Source organism: Myotis myotis, unplaced genomic scaffold (genome assembly GCF_014108235.1).
Source record: "Myotis myotis isolate mMyoMyo1 unplaced genomic scaffold, mMyoMyo1.p scaffold_m19_p_3, whole genome shotgun sequence".
NCBI classification, from domain to species: Eukaryota; Metazoa; Chordata; class Mammalia; order Chiroptera; family Vespertilionidae; genus Myotis; species Myotis myotis.
Genome location: NW_023416335.1, coordinates 117,436,752 through 117,454,283, shown reverse-complemented (window position 1 = coordinate 117,454,283; position 17,532 = coordinate 117,436,752). Strand labels below are relative to the sequence as shown.

The following is a 17,532-nucleotide window of genomic DNA, read 5'->3' as shown; positions in this document are numbered from 1 at the left end:
GTGAGAAATGGCTTCTACATTTTAAGACTTATGTCTTAGACAAACAAATAAACAACAGAGAGAGAGAGAGAGAGAGTGAGAGAGAGAGAGAGAGAGACAGACAGCATGGGGTCCAAAGCCTAAAATATTTACTACTTGACTCTACAGAAAAAGTTTGCCAACCCTTGATTTACAGAATTGATTTCTATTTTGAACATGAAGAAACCAAGCTCAGATGTAGCTGACTTGCTGAAGCTCACAGAAAGAGCCTGTTCTAATGGAAGGAGAATCAGATTCAAGTTTCTGCAGCTCTGGCTTCTATCTTTCAATTGACTTGATATACTTTTGCGATTGTTAATAAGGTTTTCCTTTTGGCTCTATCATTCTAGAGTTCACAGAGTAATGTCTGCAATGCAGTTCTAATACTAACTGCCCAGAGTTAAGTCCAACTTTACAGGTTCAGGGCACAGTTCTCTACAAAACTGGCCTCACTTCAGACACCAGGTGCAAGCTCTGGGGTTCCTAGGCCACCCACACTTATGACCAACTGGCTACAAATTCAAGGGTTTCCATTACTACCTCAATTTTGGGGCAGATACAGTAAACTTTATTGATGGTGCATGATAAGGTAGGGCTACCTAAGCCTCTCCCCTTCTTCAGGGGGTCCGGGATGGAAACTGTGGAGGTCAGGAGGTTCTCAGTGTATTGAGGGATCGATTTGGGGCAAGGACTCCCCAGCAGCTGAGGGCCTCTCTTACTCCTTGGAGGCCATGTGGACCATAAGGTCCACCACCCTGTTGCTGTAGCCAAATTCATTGTCATATCAGGAAATGAGCTTGACAGAGTGGTCATTGAGGGCAATGCTAGCCCCAGCATCAAAAGTGGAGGAGTGGATGTCACTGTCACAGGAGAGAACCTGATCCTCAGTATGCCCTTGAGAGGGCCCACTAATGCCTGCTTCACTACCTTCTTGATGTCACTGTATTTGGCAGCTTTCTCTGGTCAGCAGGTCAGATCCACAACTGCCACATTGGGGGTGGGGACACAGATGGCCATGCCAGTGAGCTTTCCATTCAGCTCAGGGATGACTTTGCCTACAGCCTTGACAGCATTAGTAGAAGCAGGGATGATGTCCTGGGAAGCCTCTTAGCCATCTACCACAGCTTTCCAGAGGGGCTATCCATGGTCTTCTGGGTGGCGGTGATGGCATGGACTGTGGTCATGAGTCCCTCCACGATGCCAAAGTTTTCATGGATGACCTTGGCCAGGGGGGCCAAGCAGTTGGTGGTGCAGGAGGCATTGCTGACAATCTTGAGGAAGTTGTCATATTTGTCATGGTTCACACCCATCACAAACATGAGGGCATCCGCAGGAGGGGCAGAAATGATGACACTCTTGGCTACACCCTTCAAGTGAGCCCCAGCCTTCTCCATGGTAGTGAAGACACTGGTGGGCTCCACAACATACTCAGCACCAGCATCACCCCATTTGATGTTGGTGGGATTTTGCTCCTGGAAGATGGAGATGGACTTTCCATTGATGACAAGCTTCCCGTTCTGCGAGAGTCCACGGCCAGCGTGGCTTTCGTGAGTTCAAAGACTTGGAGGGAGGGCTGACGCACAAAAGATACACAAGATGGAATATTAATTTTTTAATTACCAGGGGAACCAGAGGACAGCCTAACCATAGCAGTCAAGCTCTCTCCCGTGCTCTATTCCCAGGTGCTTTTATTAGCTAGAATACACAATTGCCTTTAGAAATGCAAACAGACATATCAATGGTAATATTTAGCAAACAGTAAGATTGTCAGGTCTTGGGGGAGTTTGCTTTAGGCCATTGAGCAGGTAATAAAATGTAGATATTCACCCTGTGAATATCAAAAGGAGTCCTGGTCAGCCTTCTGCCAGACTCCTCACATTTATATTAATTACTGTTGATCTTGGTCCCAGGCAATGTTCTCAGTCTTAACTGTGCCTTTGAATTTGCCATGAGTAGAATCCTACTTGAACACGTAGACCATGTAGTTGAGGCCAATGAAAGGGTCATTGAATATCCAGTTTGCCAGAATTAAAAGCAGCCCTGGTGACCAGGTGCCCAATATGGCCAAATCCATTCACTTTGGCCTTCACCATCGTGTCTTAGGGTTGTGGCTGGCCCTGCGCAGGAAGACACAGCTGTCTGATGAACAGGAGGAACAGAGAATCATGCCCTCAATATTTTTGTTAATTTCAATAATAAGCTAGAATAACTCCAAGGACTCAGAAAAGCACTATACTTGTGATTACAGTTGTATCATAAAGGATACAAATCAGGACCAGATAAATGGAGAGACACTTAAGGCCAGGTCTTGGAGGATTTCACATGTGAAACTTCCACGTCTTTAGGATATGTCACCTGAGCTTTGGTGTCCATAGTTTTTACTGGAGTTTCATTACATAGGCATTATTAATTGGATCATTGGTCACATGATTGAACTCAATCTCCTACCCTCCCCATAGTCAGGAAGTCAGTCTGATATCAACTGGCTGAAACCCAAACCCTCTAATCTCCTGGTTAGCTTTTCTGGTATGGTCAGTCCCCTTCTAAAAAGGTCTAGGGGCCCACAATGAGTCACCTCATTAGCATTGCCCTCTGATGGTTGTTGGCACCAATTTCATGCCAACAGGAATCCCCAATTTGGGGCAGAGTGAAGAAGGAAACTTTAGTGCAGAACAGCTCAATTGTGATACAACATGGCTGGCTGTGTGGCAGCCCTAGGGCCACGCCCCTCTACAGCTTAACTGCTCTGCTGTGCTCCTCGATGATTTGCTCTGCTCCGTTCCTTACCCTCCTGCTTTGCGCTGTGCTGTGCTTTCGTCTGCTCCATTCTGTGCCACTCTGCTGTAGTCTTCTCTGGCCTGCAGTGATCTGCTCTGCTCCAGTAAGACATCTTCTGTGTTTCAGCTTAGCTGGGGAAACACTCTTTAGTCTGGGGTGGAAAGGGAAAGTGCACTCCCAGAGTCAGAGGGGAGCTGGCTTATGCAGACAGAAGTCCCCACCCCTGGTCCCTGATTGGTCTGTCCTGGTGCAAATGAGGACTCCAAATCCTTGCAGTTTGATTGATTCAAACAGTCCTGATTGGTCAAAATAGAGCCACTGTGGTTGGCGGGCTATGCAGCTTCGAATGGATGGGAGAAAGCTCAGGCCTATTGATTGAAATAGGATTCTAGGAACTTCTTTATAAGGGCTGACTCAGAAACAATGCAGGCAGGTAGTTCAAAGCAGAGGCAGGCAAGTTTAATGCAGGCTTCTCCATGAAGTGCAGTTTGTGTAAGAGGCTCCTGTGCAGAAATGGCTACTAGGCCCTCATGGCTTTGGATGTCAGCTGTCTTTCTGCATTTCCACTTTGCAACAAACTTAGTGTTAGTCCATTTACCAACTCTTGTTTCTCTTTATTTTTTCCTTTCACTTTGGTTTCTTTCTCAATAGATATTTACTGAACTCTCACTAACTGCTGACACTGTACTTGCTTATGTGGGGAGTTGTAAGCATATACTCTCATTTTGTACGGTGGTATTTTCAAGACGTGTTGACTCACGATTCATCTCATGAGTCTGAATTTGAAGCCTTAGTCATAATGTGTTTTGCTATATATGGAATAGTGTCTTCCTAGGCAATGCATTTGCAACAAATTTGTGTTATTTTGCAAATATTAATGTTTGTCTCCAAAGCAGGTTGGGTCAGGATGAGGCCATTGATGTAGAATAAAGTTATCTGAGTCTTAGTTGGGCAACTATAACTATTTCTATCAAGAATACAATGTAAGATCTGGCTCTGTTAATACAGAAAGATGAGCTGGCCTGATGCATTATGTTTGTCATCACTAATTGCTTGTTTCAATATTTTTTCTGCCCAATATTTATTATAAAGCATTTAAATCCTTATTTGAAAAAACTATGGTTTCCATTCTTATTTCTATCAGTGATGTTTTTTGTGTGTGTATACACATGCCAGTCTTTTCCTCTTCAAGTCCCTATGATCTATTGTTTTTTCTTTTCTCATTCAATCCAAAAAAAGATCTTGTAGCATTTTCTTTTGAGATGTGTCTCATGATCATGCTTTTTTCTGTTTTCCATTTTAATTCATGCTTTTATCATCTTGCTTCTAGATTGTAGAGTTCATTTTTTACCTGATCTCCTTATCTATAAACTAGAGGCCTGGTGCACAAAATTCGTGCACTGGGGGAAGTGGGTCCCTCAGCCCAGCCTGCACCCTCTCGCAGTCCAGGACCCCTTGGGGGATGTAGCAGTGTGCCAAGTGGCAGGCGGCCAGGGAGGAGCCTGAATCGGGGCCAGGCGCTGTGCAGCTCATGCTCAACCTGGCCCGCTGCGCCTGCTGCCGCAGAGTCGGGAGAGGCTCCTGCCATGGCAACTGCGCTTGCCAGCCGTGAGCCCGGCTTCTGGCTGAACGGCGCTTCCCCTGTGGGAGCGCACTGACCACCAGGGGGCAGCTCCTGCATTGAGCCTCTGCCCCCTGGTGGTCAGTGTGCATCATGGCGACCAGTCATTCCAGTCGTTTCTCTGTAATGTTCGCTTAGGCTTTTATTATATAGATTCTCCCCTCTTTTTCTCCTTCTTGTACATCACTACCAGGTGCATCTCTCTCCTGCTTAGAAACCTCCTGTGGCTTCATGTGACCTTTAGGATGAAGTTCAAGCTTTTCCCCTGGGTTATTTAAGTCACCCACAGTCTGGGTATGGGCTATGTTTTTCTGAGCTTCCTTTCTACTTGTTTCTAATCTGGTCCTCTAGTGCTGGTTTTCCTTTGTTTATTTTTGTATTGGCTCCTAATGCATTTTGTGTATTCAGCCCTGCTTATGCTTTTCTGGCCCTTCCCTACAATGCCCTCCTCTCTCCTAATGTAAACTATCCCCCTACTTTAAGGCTCTTATATCTGTACTTGTCTTCTGGTCCTACTCCAAGCACAAAAATGCTGCTGACCTCTGACCCTCCTCAGCATGTTCAACCCACTCTTAGTCACTTGGTCATAAACTGAGGCACACTGGCAACCATGGTTATACTGGTTAACATTGTAGAGAGCAGGAGCCAGATCTTTTGTTTTTGTGTTCCCAGCAACATCTAACAAGTGACTGTCAGCTGTGACTGTCCATTAGTATCACTTAAAGAGCTTTAAAAACAAAACTAAACAGAACCTGTTAGGGTTGGGCCAGGAACCAGTGACTTGTGGAAACTCTCTCGGTGACAGTATGTGCAGCCGGAGTTGAGAGCCAGTAAGTGAACACAGTCTCCCAGTGAACTATTTTGACACTAGAGGAACATGGAGTTTGGGCCCTCTGTGCATATCACTGCATCTCTGCCTGGAGGATTCAAAGCGACCCTTTATAAGACTTGGGCAAAAATGGCTTATTCAAGCACATATGAGTACTCATTATGTGCCAGGCACTGGTCCAAGTGCTGAGGTCACTGCAGTTGAACAAAACATGTCCCTGTTGCCCTGGCCGAGTTGCTCAGTGGTTAGACCATCGGCCCACAGACCGAAGGGTCGTGGGTTCAATTCCCAGCCAAGGGTACATACCTCCATTGCAGGTGCAATCCCTGGTCCCGGTCAGGGCTTGAGCAGGAAGCAACCAATTGATGTGTCTGTCTCACATAGATGTCTCTCTCTCTCTCTCTCCCCCCTCTCCCTCCTTTCCACTCTCTTTAAAATATCAATGGAAAAAATATCCTCGAGAGAGGATTGAAAAAACCAACTAACAACAACAACAACAAAACATGTTCCTGCCTCCTGGAGCTTCTGCTCTTAGCCATGGGAGGACCATAAATAAGTAATGTCAGGTAATGATGATAAACACTCTGGAGAAAAATGAAGCAGGATAAGTGGGCAGAGAGAAAAGCAGTACTTTCATATAGGCTAGTTGCAAAGATATTCCCCATCTGCCTTAAATCAGCCAATGCTTTAGAAACCAGCCTCCTCTGATTCAAGTCTGGGAGCCAGAGCAGCGGGCCAGCCAGTATTGAAGTAGGAACTCTTGCTGCCCCTTATCTATAAGCAGAGGACTGAGCAGTGTCCTGTGGAGCCAGAGGGACCCCAGAGAATGGAAGGCTGGGGGCGAGGAAGGCAGGACGGGAGGGTGGGGTGCTGGAACAAGGAACAGGCAGGGCGCTGTGGATTCATACCTGGCCTGGGGGACCAGGGATCAGGACAGTATGTCAGCTCTCAGTAACCAATTTTATGTTGTGGTTGTCCCCTCTTACACTGAGATTACAATGTGATTCTCATCACTTTAAAAAGATGAGACACTTAAGTAGCCCAAACTTTCTGTTTCAAAATGTTTCTCTGTCAATGAACATTCTTTGTAGCTGAGAAGTGGATGTTTATTGAAATGAGTTGTCAGTTTCTTTAATAATATGCAGCATGCATTTCTTTTTTTTATTTTTTATTATTAGTTAAGGTATTACAAATGTGTCCTCATCCCCCCCATTAACCCCCAACCTCCCCCCCACACACACTCACAGCATGCATTTCTTTAGTAGGTGGAAAGCATGGCAGATATTACACAAATACATATTTAAGGAAAGGGGGGAAGGCTTCATCTGGAGGGCGTTTTTCTGTGACCCTTTACTTCAGGCACTCCTTCCCAAAAGTCAGTTCCTGAGGTGGGTGGCCCCTTCTACTTGAGGGGTACTGCTTTGTAGCTGGAGATGTGGTTAAATCATCTGTGCGCGCCTGTATGTAGCAGTTTTTGTAATGGGTATATCATTATTCTCCATGCCAATATCTCCTTAAGTGAAGGTCATGGGAAGGCTGAGCACAGGGAGAGGGGCTTGATTCTAGGACTGAAATTAAATCTTAAGAAGATAGACTTGCATTGTCTTAACCACTTGAAACAGTAACTTGAGCAATGAAATGAAAGATCACACATCTGTCGGTAAGCGGATTGATGAAGCTACTTCAATCAGGTTGTCAGGCATGTCTGGGGAGAACAGCAGCTGGTTGATTCGAGACAACCATGGAGCAAGCCCTTCACACCGAGGCTGGGAATTTCATTTTTAGAGCACAGAGATATCTCCTTTCGCCACCTCTTCCTGTGGTAACTGAATGCAAGGCACATCCCCTTTGCTGCCGTCCTTTTGTTCCTACACACAATCCGAGAAGCCAAGAAAACCTAGTGCCAGAGCTCAAACCCTGGGCCTGGAGGGGGAAACTCACCAGGCAGCACGCTCGGGCCTCTGCCCTCCTCGCTGGCCCCCAGCAGCCGGCAGCAGCACCCTCGCCTGCACCTGCCGCGCGGGCTGCAGCCAGGCGGAGGGGAGGGAGCGAGCGCTGGAGGGGCCGGGCTGGGCGGCGCAGCGCCCACCAGCGGAGAGGCTGCCTCCTTGGCCCCAAGGGACAGCGGGGAGGGTGGAGCACGGGGAGGGGGCGGGGAGGAGTCGGGAGCAGCTGCGCGGCGGGTCTCCAGGGGGAGCCAAGGTATAAGGGCGGGCCCTGCATCGCCCCAAGCATCCTTTCCCCTCTGGACCCCGCCCGCCCGCGCACAGCCTGGCTCTCGGCTGCTCTTGCCTGGTGTGACTTCTTTGTGCTGTGTTTTCTGCCTGCGCCTCATCTCTGCAGGACCTGTTCGTCCTTCTTCGGGCTATAAAAAGGCAGATGATGAGATGTCCCGGGCCACGTCTGTTGGAGACCAGCTGGAGACACCAGCCCGCACCATTTACCTCAACCAACCGCATCTCAACAAATTCCGTGACAACCAGATCAGGTAAGAGAAGGCGGCTGAGAGACCCAAGAAGCAGTGAATTCACAGCTGGGATGGGGCTCACCTTCTTCTTGTTAGCTTTACTATGCACCTAGCCAGCCCCCACCCCTGTCTGCTTCCTCCAGCCCCTTACACTACCCTCCCCCTCCCCCTTCCCCTAGAGCCAGCAGTCTACACCGGCTTTTCCAATGGGGTCATATGTATTTAGCCTTCACTTTTCTCTCCTTTGCATCTATTCCTTGCTTAGGCAATGTGAGTCCCAAGGAAGTTTTTATTCAAAATGAGGTCTTCTATTTTTCATCCCTGAACTCCCTTCCAAGAACCACCCCCTGCACCCCAAATCCTGTTTTAATACAGTTGATAACTCTTCTTAGCAATTTATAGACCATAGTGTGGGGATCTGCTTTATAAAGGAATCCCACAGGTCAGAAGGACTCACATTCAACTCTAAATGGCCCAGGACATTTATTAAGAAGTCTTTATTTGCTGGGAAACTTTGCCCAGAGTTAGCAGAAAGATGAATGGAAGCTAGCGTGTGTCTACTATTTGCTGCCCACTGTGTCAGATGCTTTAGCTATACTAGCTTTATAAATCCTCATAACCTCCTGAAGAAGGCATTATTACAATAAGATCAGGAAACCGAGATAGCAAGGTGTTAAATAATGTATCTATGGTCATATAGCCACTGAATGGCAGAGCTGGAAATAGAACCCAGCCTGTCTGACTACTACGGCTCAAATTCTTTGCTGTGCAAAGCTAGATCATTAGGCAAGGGTGTTAACACGTTTTCAAATTTCATTAAATTTTTAGGCTTAATAACATTATCTCTGCGAGTGACTTCAAAGGATGTAGTTCTGTGAGTGGCTCAGAATACCAAGTTCAGGTGTAGAGAAGTTAAGTGATTGGTCAGGTTACACATAGATTATTGACAAACCTGAATTCCAATTCAATGTGCTTTCTAGAAAGCTCTGGTTAAAACTTTGCTGTTGTTATGTGTTTTAAGTATTCCACTATAGCAGTAGCACCTGTATAGGCTGCTTAGCCTGACATCTTTATTTAGAAACAATTGGCTGTTGGACATTAATGTAGCTTGATAGGATTTGGAATAGAATAATGGTACATATTACATGGACTTGATACCTTCATTTATTAAGAGAATGTTAGATTATCCTGGCTTTATTTGGGGTTTTAAGAATGATCATTGGGACATTGTATACTTAAAAGTGTAGCTTAGAAGAATAGCTGATGCCAAATTCAAATAATGAATGGCTTGGTTTAAGATACAGAGCATCAGCCACAATGAGTTACCATTTCACACACTAGGATAGCTCTAACCAAAAAGACAATAACAACTGTTGATGAGGATATGGAGAAATTGGAATCTTCATACATTGCTACTGGGAATGAAATATGGTGTAGCTACTTTGGATAACAGTTTGGCAGTTCCTCAAAAGGGTAAGTGTAAAGTTACCATATGATCCAGTAATTCTACTTCTAGGTTTAAATAACAAAGAGAAATGAAAACATGTCCACACAAAAACTATACACAAATGTTCAAAAATGTTCATAGCAGCATTGTTCATAATAGTAAAGAAGTGGAAACAATTAAAATGTCTATCAACTGATATACGAATGAATAAAATGTGGTATAGTCATACAATGGAATATTATTTGATCATAAAAGGAATTAAGTAGTGATATATGCTACAACATGGCTGAACCTTGAAAACATGCTAAGTGAAAGAAGCCAGTAACAAAAGGCCTATGATTACAGGCATGCCCCAGAAATGTTGTGGGTTCAGTCTGGACCACCACTATAAGTGATTAAGTATTACAATAAAATGAGTCCTAATCTTTTTGCTGGCAGAGGTTCTTGTCTTCAATTAGTAAAAGACATAACATCTGTGGACTGTAAAAAAGCAAAGTGCATTAAAACGAGGTGTGCTTTTATATGATTTCATTTATAAAAAATACCCAGAAGAGGGAGAGATCAACCAAAGGACTTGTATGCATGCATATAAGCATAACCAATGGACGCAGACAACAGGGGGTGAGGGTGAGGGCATGAATGAGTGGTAAGGACACATATGTAATACCTTAATCAATAAAAAAAAGAAAAAAGAAAAGAAATACCCAGAAGAGGAAAATCTACTGAGACAGAAGATAGTTTAGTGGTTCCTAGGGCTGGGTAAGGGGGAATGACTGGTAATGTATGTCAAGTTTCATTTGGGGTGATGGTCACACAACTTGTGTGAAAATATTTGAAATCATTTAGAATCCTATACTGCCAATATAGTTCCATTTCCTGATACCTTCTAATATGTTTATATTGAATGACTTTTATTTTTATTTTATTTTTTTATTTTTTAAAATATATTTTATTGATTTTTTACAGAGAGGAAGGGAGAGAGACAGAGAGTTAGAAACATCGATGAGAGAGAAACATCGATGAGAGAGAAACATCGATCAGCTGCCTCCTGCACATCTCCTACTGGGGATATGCCCACAACCCAGGTACATGCCCTTGACCGGAATCGAACCTGGGACCTTTCAGTCTGCAGGCTGATGCTCCATCCACCGAGCCAAACCGGTTTCGGCAGAATGACTTTTAAAAAGATAAAATTTCGCCCTACCTGGTTTGGCTCAGTGGATAGAGCATTGGCCTGTGGCCTGAAGGGTCCCGGGTTTGATTCTGGTAAAGGGCACATGCCTGGGTTGCGGGCTCAGTACCCAGTAGGGGGCATGCAGGAGGCAGCCAATCAATGATTCTCTCTCATCATTGATATTTCTGTCTCTCTCTCCCTCTCCCTCTCCCTCTCCCTCTCCCTCTCTCTCTGAAATTAATCCTATATAATAAAGAGGTAATATGCAAATTGACTGTCACACCCTCACACAACATGGCCGCCCCATGTGGTCACAGGATGGCTGCCACAAGATGGCCGGCAGGGGAGGGCAGTTGTGGGCAATCAGGCCAGCAGGGGAGGGCAGTTAGGGGTGACCAGGCCAGCAGGGGAGGGCAGCTAGGAGCGACCGGGCTGGCAGGGGAGGGCAGTTGGGGGGACCAGGCCAGCAGGGGAGGGCAGTTAGGGGCGATCAGGCCAGCAGGGGAGGGCAGTTGGGGGCGATCAGGTTGTCAAGGGAGTAGTTAGGCATGATCAGGCTGGCAGGGGAGTGGTTAGGGGCAATCAGGCAGGCAGGCAGGCGAGCACTTGGGAGCCAGCAGTCCCGGATTGTGAGAGGGATATCCGACTGCCCACAGCGATAGAGCCTAAACTGGCAGCCGGATATCCCCCGAGGGGTCCCAGATTGGAGAGGGTGCAGGATGGGCTGAGGGACACCCCCCACAGTGCATGAATTTTGTGTACCGGGCCTTTAGTAAAAATATATTAAAAAAATAAAAAGCTAAAATTTCTTTGTAAAAATATTTATACTGTATAAGGCAGCCGTGGGCAAACTATGGCCCGCGGGCCGGATCCAGCCCGTTTGAAATGAATAAAACTAAAAAAAAAAAAAAAGACCGTACCCTTTTATGTAATGATGTTTACTTTGAATTTATATTAGTTCATACAAACACTCCACCCATGCTTTTGTTCCGGCCCTCCGGTCCAGTTTAAGAACCCATTGTGGCCCTGAAGTCAAAAAGTTTCCCCACCCTTGGTATAAGGCTATGAAATTGAAGAGTCACTTTTAAAAAATATATATTTTATTGATTTTTACAGAGAGGAAGGGAGAGGGATAGAGTTAGAAACATCGATGAGAGAGAAACACCGATCAGCTGCCTCCTGCACACCCCCACTGGGATGTGCCAGCAACCAAGGTACATGCCCCAGATCAGAATCGAACCTGGGACCCTTGAGTCTGCAGGCTGACGCTCTATCCACTGAGCCAAACTGATAGGGCCACTTTTCTTTGAAAATACCTTAGAAATATTTTTGCTTAGTTTCTATATAATTTTGATATCCATTTGTGCATACTTGAAGCTGGGAGAATGAAATAAGGGTCTTTGTTTTTGTCTAAATTCTCTAGTTTCCGTGGAAAATGGAGATTTTTAAAAGCCTTGGAAAAGGGGCCTCACAATCTGTTTGTAACCAAGACTCAAAGTGATTTTTGAGACTGATTTTATTATTAATCAGAGAGATTTCAAGTGGCTACCTATTTTACAGTTTGATTTGTACTTGTTTGAGGTGGGGAGAAATCAATATGGGAATGTACAGGTTGGCTAGGAATAAAGTAGGTAGATATAAATTATTCTATTTAAAGCGTTGTGTAAGTGAATAATTGAATTAGTTGACATGTAGTAAATATTAAAATTTATAGAATTTCTGAGCTCATCACTTAAACTGTGAACATAAATTTCAGAATGTACTGAATAGGATCCAAGAAATTAAAATGTGCCCCCTGCTGTTCTGTAAAATGGCTTTTGAATATTTGTTTCACCTCAACTGTATATTTAAATAGGAATTGCTAATGGTGATGTGACTTATAGTTTATTAAGGGATTTATTATAAAGCTTCTTGGCATTATAGTTTAAGGATTTTATAAAAATGATAAGCCACATTATTTTAGCACTTTCATATTGCTGAAGTCAAGTTTCATAAAAATATTGATTTTTAAAAATGAGTCTTTTTAATGTTTGCTAAAAGTTGATAAAGTTATTAAAAGGAGAGTTTTCATAAAAGGGAGTTGATAAAGTATTTTTTCCCTTAATATAATTTTTCTTGAGAAAAGATTAATGTTTTTTGTTTGTTTGTTTTTTTGGAGGCTGGGCATGGAGTGTTTATCCCAGATTGTTTGCTTCTAAATTGATCTTTTTGAAGAGAAGGGACCACGTGTGACCAATGAGGCTAATGCTAATTCATGGAATTAGTTGGAAGCTATCCACCTCAGGATAGGGCAGTTTTCTCACTTACCTTCCCCACTCCAGTCACTTTCTGGCTTGGAACTGTGAGGATCATGTCAGTTGCTTGTGCCTACTTTCATGAGCAACTGGCATTTTGAATTCAAGGAAGATATCAAAGTTTGCTAAAGAGAAGTGGCTGCTGGGTGTCGGAGGAGATCAGTGAGGGTTGGTGTGGTAAATTCAGGACAGGAAATAAAGCTCTAGAGTTAATGTTTGGACTAGTGTATCCAGGAAAGAGGCTGGGCCTGGTGAGTAGGAGCAAGAAGGTCACCAGAGATGGTTGACTATAGCCTATAGGGGAATGGGTAACCTGGTAATTCCAAATTCCAAGCAATTCCTTGAAATTCTGGCAGTGTCTATGCCATGGAAATGATGTCGCTGACACTGAAAATAATATGTTTGGTCTGAAGCTGTGGCAAGTTGAAGTTTTCAATGAGAAACTTCATTATCATAATTATGGAGAAGTATGACATGGTCTTTTTCTCCTAGGCATTAATTTTCCAGGATCTTGAGAACAATAATAACTTTCTTCATGCTCTAGGAATAGTGATTAATGGAATATTGCAAAGTACATATACTTGTCAAGGATGGTATTATATGTCTACCTAACAAGGCCCCTTTTCCCTGAAGTATACAATATCTTCTTTTAAATATTTCCACAGCTTTATTGAAATATAGTTCACCCATCTAAAGTGTACAGTTCAGTTGTTTTTAGTACATTCACAGAATTGTAAAATAGCATCACAGTTAATTTGAGGACATTTTCATGGCTTCCAGAAGAAGTCTGTGCCTTTAGCTGTCATCTCTCTGCCCCTTCCTCCCCCAGCTCTAAGCAACCACTGCTGTATTTCATATCTGTATATGTCTCCCCCTTTTGGATCTTTCCTATGAATGATATAATTTCATTTTAAGTTAAATATTAAATGTGTATAAAAAGCTTGCGATTTAGAGACACCTGGTGGCAAATCTTTAATTTTAAATGTGTTAAGTTAAACTTTTTTTTTTTTTCTTCCAGAAAATATCTTGAAATAACTTACCGGAATATTTATGAAATCCTGATCAGGCATATGCAGTTTTTTATGTGATTATCATATGCCATTGAAATAGTGACTTTCAGGGCTGTAAGGCTGTTTTCTTCTGTGTTTGAAATGAGGTATTCAAAGCATTAGGAATGTTGATTGATAGTAGTTTTGAATGAGTCATTGGTTTCAGGTGGGAGTTTTAACTAGCAAAAGCCTGCATTAAAACAATCACTTGAATTTGGTCATACTATTGCATTTTTTCAGGGTGGGTTGACTTAAAGGAAAGTTCATTTGTAGGAATATTTTGTTGGTTTTGCCAGGAGAAGTTTAAAATCGAGTTTTGCCTTTGTAGAAGGGGAACTGAGCATGTGTGCCAACTTTACAGTATTGTTGTTTTATAAGATTACTAGAGGCCTGGTGCACAGGTGGGGTCCCTCAGCCTGGCCGGTGATCGGGCCATCTGGGCCATCTCACCCAGTCCCGGGTCCTATCCCAGGGGGAGGGACTGCGGGAGGTTGGCTGTGGGAGCGCACTGACCACCAGGGGCAGCTCCTGCATTGAGCGTCTGCTCCCTGATTGTCAGTGTGTGTCATAGCGACCAGTCGACTGGTCATTTGGTCGACCAGTCGTAATGGTCACTTAGGCTTTTATATGTATAGATGCTGGGATCCTAATGTCAAGAGGGCATTTCTGTCTTGAGGAATGAGGAGAAATCATCTTTAAAAACTAGTTTGTACATAAATAGTGATGATAGATGACATGTGTAATTCGATAACTAACATTACCAAGTGCACTAAGGAGGAATGATTCTCCTTTAAGTGTTTAAAGCTGCAGAATTTAGGTAGGATCTGGTCTTAATACTTAGGTTATTTCCAACTTAAAAAATAATACAAACATCTGAGAAATAGTCATAACTTCCTTTTGATTTATGCAAAGACCAGTGTTTTAAAAACTAAGGTTTACATATCTCATTTGAGAAACTGCCTATGTCAAGGTGGCAAAGGTAAATGTGTATAAAAGTCCTAATCAAGAGTAATTGGTTATGTTGAAAGCATTCCAGTTACCTACCTGAAAACAGCCTCAATATTTTCTTCTGTGTACACTGTTTTTATTTATCTGTTTGTTTACATATTTTAAGAAAATTGTATGTATTTAAGGTGTATACCATGGTGATTTTATATATATATATACATTTAGTGAAATACTACAGTGAAGCTAATTAACATATAATTGTCTCACACAGTTACCATTCACTATTTTTAAATTAGAGGCAGATATACTTGGTTAATCTCCAAGCCACAAACTGCTGTTGTCCTGTATTTTCTGGTCATGAATGTCACAGCATATTGAGAGTCCTTAATTTATACATACCAGCAGCAATTAATGCCATAGGAGATTCTTGTAATCAGAACTTTTATCAGGGTTACACGCCTGGACAAGGCTTTTGAGGCATTCTGCAGATAAAGATATGTAAATCAGGGGACCTTCAGCACTCAGTGTTTCAGGTAACCATTAAACACATGAACTTTCTTGAAATGTATTTTTAGAAACAGAAAAAGCATGTTAGCCTTGGGCCAGTTTTGTATTTGATGTTTCCAAGGAAATAGCAAATGTTTAGGACAGACTCGTGCGGTGGTGTCTTTATCAAGTTGACTTTTGTAGGAGGTAGATGTGGAGCATATCAATCCATTCCCATTTATGAAAACAGGCAAAGGCGTTTGATTTGAGAGGTCTAGTCAGTAAACTTATTCCCCCTTTCCCTGTTCCCATATTCTGTTAACTCTTACTGTCTTCCGTGAACTTGTGAGCACTTCTGAATCTTATGGATAAAAAGAATTAAGTATCAGGATTTGTGAAAAACACAAGTTGACATTTAACCAGGAGGACACCAAGGAGATATGACAGTGTCAGTTCTGAATCAGATCTCAGGATAGAAAACATACATTGGTGGAAAAACCGGTGAACTTAGAATACACTCTGCAGGTGGAGTAGTATTGTGCCAACATTGTTTCATCAGTTTTCACCATCTTACCTTGGCAGTACAAGATATAAACATGATATTGAACATTAACATTGTGGGGAAACCTGCTAAAGAGGTGTGGCAACTCTGTGCCATTTTTGTAGCTCTTTTTTAAGTATAAACTTACCTTCAAATAAAAGTATTTTAACAATTAACTGAAAGTATCTAGGAGAGCAGGAACTAAATGCTAACCTCATTTGGCCTTCTGTTGGGTGCTTTGGGATATGTTTGGGTCCTTTATTGGAGACAGACATGATTTTGAGTGGATGATAGTCAATGGAGACTGCACCAGTATCTCCACATGGTTGTCATGCTAGGTAGGTGGAAAAACACTTACCCTCTGGGTACTAAACAACATTCCCTTAGGTGGCAACACCAAGAGTTTGTTCGCTTAGTGCAGTGGTTCTCAATTTTCCTAATGCCGCGACCATTTAATACAGTTCCTCATGTTGTGGTGACCCCCAACCATAAAATTATTTTCGTTGCTACTTCATAACTGTAATTTTGCTACTGTTATGAATCGTACTATAAATATCTGATATGCAGGATGTATTTTCATTGTTACAAATTCATTGTTACAAAAACAATATGTAATTATATATGTGTTTTCCGATGGTCTTAGGCGCCCCTGTGAAAGGGTCATTTGACCCCCAAAGGGGTCGTGACCCACAGGTTGAGAACCGCTGCCTTAGTGTCTGATCTAGTTGTATAGAAAAAGTAGGCAGCTACATGGACTGTAGAAAATTCTGTGGTCAGAGTTTAGTTATGTGAGCTTTTGTGTAGTTATCTAGAAAGTAGCATCTAAGTGTGTATTCTACTTACGGCTGAGCCACTCAACAGCAAAAGCTGACTCAGAAATGCTACTCAGCAACCCTTTCAAGAGGGACAATGCCGAGAGAGAACAAAAGAAGCATGACCATTGTTGGGATGCAGGGATGTTCTACAGAGAAATTTCCTGAAATCTATGAGGTTGGGTTTGATCATTTAAATGCTAAGCTATCCTTTTCTCTGAAATGAAGTCAGCTCTTAAAACTTAAATCCTGGTATTTAGCTACCCTTACTATTTTATATTATAGTTAAAAAGCAATTTGGGGTTGAGTTTGGGATGTTGCTGGTCATTCTGAGGGATTTTTCTCTATAGATCTTCAATATCTGTTACATGTACTATCATTCCAAAGGTTACTGGAGAGTGTCGGGGTTTCAGCTTCTAGCTCTGCCCAAGGCATTAGCTGGAGGGAGAGTGGGCCTGGCTCTGTCACGTAAGTGCTGTATCTTTCATCAGTGGTCTCCAAATTTTTTGATCACATGTTCTATCAGTATGACTTTTTACCATGAACCTTTAATATGTATATTTAAATATCTGTATAGATGTGTCACTATCATTGCTTACTATCTTAAGACCCAAAATGTATTTACCAAGATTCTCAGTTAAGAATCATGGATGATAATCCATATTATTAATATTCTTCTTGATTATTTTGAATGTTTTTGGCTGATTTATCACATTTTTTAAAAAATATAATTTTATTGATTTCAGAAAGGAAGGGAGAGGGAGAGAGAATTAGAAACATCAATGATGAGAGAGACTATTGCTTGGCTGCCTCCTGCATGCCCCTCACTGGGGATTGAGTCCACAACCCAGGCATGTGCCCTGACTGGGAATCGAACCATGATCTGCTGGGTTCATAGGTGGTGACACTGTTTCTTATATTCCCGGGGATTAAAAAACCCCACTATTTTGAACAGTGGGTTGGGCCAAGGTCATTGATTTCAAAATAACTCCCTTCTACCTCAGTGTTAGACCACCCCAGGGCGTCAGAGGTGCAAGGGTAACCTCTGTTGGATGTGTCACGAGGTGT

General features: G+C 42.9%; 1 protein-coding gene and 1 pseudogene across 1 annotated transcript in view; one reads left to right on the top strand and one right to left on the bottom strand.

The window, feature by feature from the left end:
* The window catches only part of ATP8A2 (ATPase phospholipid transporting 8A2), a 701,182-nt gene that overhangs the window by 88,077 nt on the left and 595,573 nt on the right, over positions 1-17,532 (top strand). Inside the window, exon 2 of the mRNA XM_036300527.1 lies at positions 7,590-7,734. Coding sequence (XP_036156420.1) covers positions 7,590-7,734 — 145 coding nt within the window. The remainder of the gene's footprint in view (positions 1-7,589; positions 7,735-17,532) is intronic.
* Positions 734-2,111, bottom strand: LOC118651392 (annotated as a pseudogene).